At 40.6% G+C, this 7,625-nt stretch overlaps 1 protein-coding gene across 1 annotated transcript in view; it reads left to right on the top strand.

Moving 5' to 3' along the window:
* Positions 1-388: 388 nt before the first annotated feature.
* EXOG (endo/exonuclease (5'-3'), endonuclease G-like) overlaps positions 389-7,625 on the top strand; it is a gene marked incomplete at its 5' end in the record, with an annotated part of 18,686 nt that continues 11,449 nt past the window's right edge. The window contains 3 exons of the mRNA XM_008937317.1: positions 389-538; positions 3,891-4,030; positions 5,710-5,786. Coding sequence (XP_008935565.1) covers positions 389-538; positions 3,891-4,030; positions 5,710-5,786 — 367 coding nt within the window. The remainder of the gene's footprint in view (positions 539-3,890; positions 4,031-5,709; positions 5,787-7,625) is intronic.

Here is a 7,625-nt window from a genome sequence, read left to right as displayed (position 1 = left end):
GTGGGGAGGGGTGTGATTTCCAGCTTTGAAGGGTGAAATGTGTGTGTTGATCTCAGATGTCTGTAACTCTTTGTTGCCTGATTTGTCCCTAAATAGCTCATCGCTTTTCTTCTGAAGGTCAGCCCGGAGCAATTGCTAGATATATGTGTGTAGGCATTAGAGTGGATGAGTTAGTCCTACAGCTGAGTTCCTTGTGTGAAAAGCACATTTTTTTGCAGAAGAGTGTTTCACTGGGTAGCTCTTTATCTATTTTATAGGAATTAATTGTGACAGTAACCTCAAGTAGTTCCCTATATAGTATGTTTACATCTACTGAGATGTGTTTATTACTGTCTTACTTCTGATCTGTTTCATCTTTGGATGGCTTTCTGTTTATTTTTCTCCTTAGAACCAGTAGAAGAGTCTCTGCTGGAAAAATATGGATTCCCTGAAGCTGGAACAGAGACCCGATGTTACACAAATCATGCACTGTCTTATGACCAGGCAAAACGGGTGCCTAGATGGGTCATTGAACATATTTCAAAACAGAAGACACTGGGTATGTAGGTGTTTATTTTCTTACATTTATGGTGCTCAGAGTGGACTTTGCTGTTGACAGAAGGGCGGACCAAGGAACAAGCAGGGAGAAAAATCCTATACTCATCTCTAGGTATGGATTTTTCCAACTGGAGGCAAGAGGTGTGTGGGTGGATGTCAGCTTCATGACAGTGTTAGGGCTGATGTTGCCAGTGAATTGAAAGAGGTCTCTTCAGTATTCTTCCTCTTGTTGAGACTAGTTTGGTATTGAACATACCACATCCTTGAAGCTTGCAAGGTACACTTGGCCAAAGGGCTGAGGAGGAAAGGGAGGAATGACAAAGAACTAGAGCTACCTCCTGTGAGAAATTTCTGTTATGAATTTATGAAACAGTCTGTAAGCACCACATCAGTACAACTGTGTCAGTGTAAACACCAAGTCATGTTGCAGGAGGAAAGCTTCATTTGCCTCTTAAACATAAATGGAGAGGAGGTGAAATAGTAAAAATTAAGTTTTCCTCACTGGATTCAGACCTGCAAAGTTCAGTGTTATTGCTCAAGTGCATAAAACTTGCAATTGCTCTTGCTTCCTTAGCTAGTGTAGTTAGGGTAGTGGTCCAGTTTATGCCAGTTTAAGCACAGCCTGATATGTGAGAATACACTTGAGGAATCCATGCCTTTAGTGGCCAGACTTTTTCATCTGCAGACCTTAAGGAGATTTCCTCACAGTGGGAGGAAAAGATGAATATCCATTTGTGAGATACAAATGGAGCAGAGGACATCAACAGTTGTAATTGTTCAAAGCTGGACAGGGCATTACGTACCTGCTGCAGCCACTGCTTACTTTGGTGCAGCTCTGCTGTATTTTCTGATGTGCATTATCTAATACTCTCTCCCCTGTTCTTTATGCAAGACAGAGGCTCGGTGAGTTTTTGCTGTCAGTGGTGAATGAAATATAAGTGGTATACAGTCATTGTAAATTAGGTTTATAGCATTAGTTCAGTTTTTATAAGGCAAATTATTAGTAATGGAGGTTACTGTATAATTGTAAAATGTTTTATAGATGCAGTAGCCCTATAAATATATCTTAATAACTGTCTTCAAATTACCTTTCAAAATTAAAAGCGTGATCCTGAAAATATTTATAACCACCCCCTAAGTAGCATCATTGATTCCACTTCTTTCAGAGAAGAAAGCAGTAATTCCAGGCTTACTTTCAAGTGGGCCTTAACAGCTGAATTTTTAAAATGTTTTCCAAATGATCAGCTAGAACTAACCTGTGAGTTGGAATGAACTCACATCAGGCATTCAGCTCTGATGAATGTCTGAGAGCTACTCTAATTGAGATCTGAGGCAGAACTGTGTTCGGGGAGGGTCACAAAAACCTGCCATGTCCTGGAGGTTTGAAAGGACGTGGTGTAAAACAGTGTATTTTAGTTGTAAGTGTGAACTGAAATGTTTAAAAAGCATGATGGGAGAAATGTGCTTTACATGTAAATGAGAAGTGCAAGATTGATTACAGAAGAAATTAACTTTTATCAAAGCAATGAACAGAGGATAGATGAGGGTATATTTTTCCCTTTTTCAAGTTTAATTGATAAATTACACTTTGTCTTAAATACTGAGATTAAATATGATTCTTTTAAAATACAAATTCTGTTGGTTTACGTGTGATAAACTTGTACATGTTGCTTCATAAGCATCAATCCTGTGTTGAAGTATCTTGTCACATGCTTTACCAAAAAAGAAAAGAGAAGTGAAGCTCTTTCCTTCTACCTGCACTACAAAAAGATGCTCTGCCCTCCTCTCTGTTTTGGCATCATCTCAGTGGGCCTATGCACAGATGGTCAGCAAAGAAGAGGAAATTGCTTACAGGCTCTGCTTTCCAAGAGATGCATTATCCATATGTGTGCTCGTTTTCCACCTCTTCCCTTCCTCTTTGTTGTCCTTGCATATTCTTGGGCACTTCAGAGGGCTGCCAAGTGGAGAGTGTATACCACAGTTGTTCTCAGTAGAGAGCAGAAGGAAGCATGGGAGGTGTGCTTGGTGATAATATTGGCATGACAAAAGAGCCAGGATAGATGCAGTTTGTGTGTATACGCATGCTGACGTGTAGGGGAAAGAATAACTGGCAGTGCTCACTATGGAAAATGGCCCCTCACATTGTGTTGCAACAGGGAGGGCTTTAGAAAGTGCCAGGTTTGAGGAGAATTCTCTCTGGTGTGTACAGGCTGTAATTCATGCTTAGCAGAAAAGAGACTGTATCATGCCCCTGTATATTGCATCTGTGAAATGATACCTAAGATGACACCCTGGATTTTATTAAGAATGTTCAGTATACTATAGATACTTTAAATTATGTTGTCACTTAGGGGAAAAAAAAATTGTGGGCAGCAGTGATGGCTCTCTAAGCCAGCTATTTTCCAGCTCTGATGAACTGAGCTATTTACCAGCTCTGATGGCTGAGTTTGTGCCTCTGCTGCTTGTGTGGAGCACTTTGCTTGACTATGGATGGTCTTAGGTCCTGGGCCATTCCCTAAGAAAGATGGTGTCTTACTGGGGGTTGTCATTGCCAGGGAAATCCATGCATGTTTCTTCTGGCCTGCACTTTTCTGAGGAGGTGGTCTGTGTTTGGGGTGGCTCAGAGCTGCAGCCCGCGCAGAGTCACGTCTTTTCCAGTCGCTTGGCTGGGCCTTTACACAGCACAAGGATGCATATATAGGTGTTATTGTAGGAATTTTTTCCCCCTTGTAATGCAATTACAGGAATTATTCCTCCTTCCTGTCTGGGAAGACAGAAGGGGAATCTTGGAGAGGAACAGGAAAGCTCTACATTTATGTCTGTGCCAGTGAAGAACAAAACATTGAAGGCTTCCTCTTGAGAGGGTTTATTATTTTACCAGGTGTAACTTTCTCAAGATACACCCATTCTACTTCCAGGCTAGACGTGGAGAAAGAAGAAATCCTTGTAATGAATCAACTGCAGCTGGTGAAGATCTGTGTATGTTAATTTTCCTAAGATGTGAATCTGTACTGGTTTATATTAATATATAACACAGATAAAGGCAATCTGGCCTTTAATATTAACCTGCATGTCTGATAAGGGTAGTGTATTTTGCTTTTGTTTTTTTCTCTATAAAACAGTGATCGTATTAGAATTTCTAATGGGCAGTGGGAATGAATTTAGGACTAGAGCACAGATACTTAAATTGAATTCTTCTCTTGTGTGGCTGAAGAGAAAAATACTCAATTTAGATTAATGCCTTGAATCCCTAAGCATGGGTCATTTGACAAACTGTGACAGAACCAGTTCGTTTTCTCTTGTTGTTAGGATGGTTTAATGATGGCCTTACAATTTAGTGTGTTGTTCCTCAGGCAATGCAGACCGAAGGCACTGTAAATTCAGACCAGATCCTAACATCCCCCTAATGTTCAGTGCTGTCAATGAAGATTACCTTGGGAGTGGATGGTCACGAGGACACATGGCACCAGCAGGAGATAACAAATTTTCAACAGTAGGAATTTTTTTTTCTTTTTAATCTGTATTTATCATTTGGAAAGGGTCAAAAGACCCTTGAAAGTAATGTGTAATGTTCCTTTTGCAGTTTGTTTTGAGATGGAACATGATCTCATTATTGATGCACAGAGCTGGACTTGGAGTTGCAAGGTCTGGTCCTGACCGAGCACTGTAGGATGCTCTCACAGTCTGCTTCAGGCATCTAAATCAGGTGCATCTTCTGGTGACATACCTCTCTTCATTAAATCACACCTAGATTAGCTTGTTTGGCAGAGATGATGTGAGTATATCTTGCACAGTATAGAGTTAAGTTTTCTCAGCTTCTCGTACGTCACATTGTCTACCTGTAAAACAAAGATGGCGACTTTGACCAAATAAACCTCGAGGGTGTCTTCTGAAGCTCACTTCAAGTGAGACAGGGAACTGTGGCTTCATTCTGGCCAACGGGTGCTGAGATGTGTAAGGCTGGATGAGGCAAAGCACAGATGCTGTCAAGTACTGTTCTGTATTGGCAAGGGGATTGCCTGGATGATTTAAAAGGCTTTTACCTTTCTGGCAATGCTTATGAGGGTAAATTAGAACCTTCTTTTGCCATAGTTCTTTTAGTCTATAAAACGTTTTCACCTGCCATTTATTTGAGCTGTAAGAAAAGCATACCCTGATGCCTTGGCTGACTAACAAAGCAGCCCCGGATTTATTGGATCCTCTTGTGAAATGTGCCTAATGCAGCAGTTTGTCAATTAAGAAGCCGTTTGCATTTGTATTTCTGCCAGGCAGAGTAGTTTGCAGAGTGACAGCCCAGTGGCGTGTGGTGGAGGAAAGAACCAGTCATTGTTTTTCTCCTGGAAGTCTCTTTGTGGTTATTTATTTGTGAAACCTCTGCTGGTGAGCTACCTGTGCAGAAAGATCCTGGACCTGGCTTGAAAGGCAGTGAGATGATACAATCTTTTTCATGTATTATTATAAAAATCTAGTTTCACAGTTTAATAGTGTTTGCTCATTATCCTGAGGAGTTTTGTCAGCCCCTTCACTTTGAAGAAGTAATATATAATAAATCTTCACAAGTACAGGACCTATGAAGATTCTGGGTTAAGATCTTGGAAACTTTTTCTCCTCTGTTTCCTTGCATATGCCTATTTTTTTAGCGTTGGGTCCTTTATGTCTGGAGACAGTGAACTTCAGAGAGGTTTGTGACACTTTTAAAAGAGAAAACTAAGCAGATATGTGGATTTGACTATTGTGGTCTCATAAATAATTTCATCACCTGCATGTTATGGCTCTGTATATATTGATGAAGATTTTAATAAAACCTTTGCTTGTAAGGGAGGGAAAAATCTAGCCATTAGGCAGTCAAAGAAATGAAAAACATGGGTGAAATCACCCTTCCTGTTCAAAAAGAAGAGTAGTTTGTTGCTTCCAAAGACATTGCAAAGCTGACACTGGATGACAGTAGTTCCTGTGCCTCTAGAATTGGACTTTATTCTGTTAAAAAAAAAAAAAAAGGCAGATACATTCTGCAAGGTTTGCTGTAGATGTTCTGACTTGGATTTGATCTGACCTTTTATGTTAATAATGTTGAGACTAAACTAGAACTGGATTATGATCCAAAAACTTAAAAAACATGTTTAGATCTTGCAAATGTTTATTGAAATTGTATTATTTTCTTTCTCTATGCAGAGAGCTATGGCTGAAACATTTTATCTGTCTAACATCGTGCCTCAGAATTATGAAAATAATGCTGGATTTTGGAACAGGTGAGAAATTACTTTAAGTAATTACTTTAAAGTAAACTGAGAGAAAAATTCCAGGCAGTGGCACAAATTAAAAATGCTATTCTTATAAAGCCTCTACACATTCAAGTGTTTTAGAATATAGGTTATCTGTAGAGATCATAGGAGCTTTCTCTGAAGTGAAAGGCAGCTCAGTCCTCACAGTGCAAGAACAGTACAACGACTACTTTAGTTTGTTATTCAATCAAACTGTAGAGGATGTTTATTTAGAATAGATAAATTTACTTCTTCTGGCTGGTGTGGACAAAGGAACCAGGCTTAATGTCTCTGTCCTTAAGGAAAATTCAGTAGAAGCAAGGAAGGGGTTCAGATCTCTTCCTCAAAAAAGCACATCCAATTGAGAGCATTCACATCTCTGCAGGTGGACATTGGTTCACTTTTAAATGGAGAACTGAGCACTCCCCACTGTGCCCTGAGTAGTTCAGGTCTTGGGTGTTTCTTTGAGGGCTGGTTTCCAAGGAGCAGTCAGACAGCTTCTCTGCCACTTGTGAGTGCTGGCTGGATCAGCTCTGAGGTGAAGTGAGCGACTGTTAAATTTAACTTTCTTCATGGAGGTTTTTTATTCTTTCCTTCCTTTGAGCAGAGACAACCATGAATAAAGTAGCATTCATCCAGTGCTGCTTGCATAGGACTTGCTGTGTTCAGACTCAGAAACAGGGCAGGGGGAAATGATGAATTTCACAAGGTTGGCTCAAGGGAAGATTAGGAAAATTATGTACAGTATTGTTCTAGAAGTCTGTAAAAAATGCATCATCATTCAACTGGACACTGCTTTCTGGTTTTACAAGAATGCATATAAAATCATATGAGGCATTCAGTAAGGGTATACTGGTTTATAGACAAATAAAATGCTCTAAGGTTTTAAGAGCTTTTTTTTTTCCCTATTGTTTTAATACCTCAAGTATTTGAGCTTAAAATTTCCTTGTACTAAAGCCAGGCATTTGTACTAGATCAAGGTTGGAAACCCCCTTTATTCCCCTTGAGCAGGACCTCTTCCTAATTGGGAATCGTGGGGAGTATTTGAAAATTTCCCCTGGCACTGAGAGCCCCACAATGTAAGCAGCTCTTAGCACTTTCTCCCAGCCCCAGCACCCTGTCCCCATGGTTTAAGGACATAAACAAGGTATTTGTGCCACTTATTTTGCAGTCAGTTGTTTAATGAGAAATAGTTTTAAGGATACCATGTTGCTGGTTTTTACACTGGTGTTTGCTTTGCAGACGTGTTTTTGCTGCTTCCCTAGTTGCAGCTCTGGTACTAGCCTGACTGTGCTGAGTCAACTCCATCTGCAAACCCAGTTAAACCCACTGGCATTTGGTTTTGCTTGGTTGTGTTTCTGCCAGAGCCAACATGGAGGATGGAGTAGGACTGTTCAGCTGGGGCAGAGAAGGGGAGCAGTAGGAAAGGGGAGAGCAGGACTGCATCTTTCAGCAAGTTAAGATAGTAAGCGATTAGATTGGTTCAGTGGTGTGATCTAACTGCACCCAATTATGATCTTGGTGTTTGTTCCTCATTCTCCTCCCACCAACATGGACACTTCTTTCTTCCCTGATGTCTATTGTTTTCTGTCTTGAGTGCAACTTTGTGGTCACTGTAGTCTGAAGTCTGTCCCTGGTGCCACCAGAAGCAGTTTACTCCCTAGCTGCATTTGCTGCAGTTCTTTCCCTGTGCCAGGTGGTGTTGGTATTGCCATGCCATGAGACAGCCTGAGGAGCTGAGCTGCTTGGAAGCAAAGCTGATGACAGCAGGAAAAAAATCAGCTTGTGGTCAATGCTGTGGCGTATCACGTGGCAGCTCACTATTAC

This window comes from Merops nubicus, unplaced genomic scaffold (assembly GCF_000691845.1).
Source record: "Merops nubicus isolate BGI_N331 unplaced genomic scaffold, ASM69184v1 scaffold1363, whole genome shotgun sequence".
Lineage (NCBI taxonomy): Eukaryota > Metazoa > Chordata > Aves > Coraciiformes > Meropidae > Merops > Merops nubicus.
This window is presented reverse-complemented; position numbering and strand designations above follow the sequence as displayed.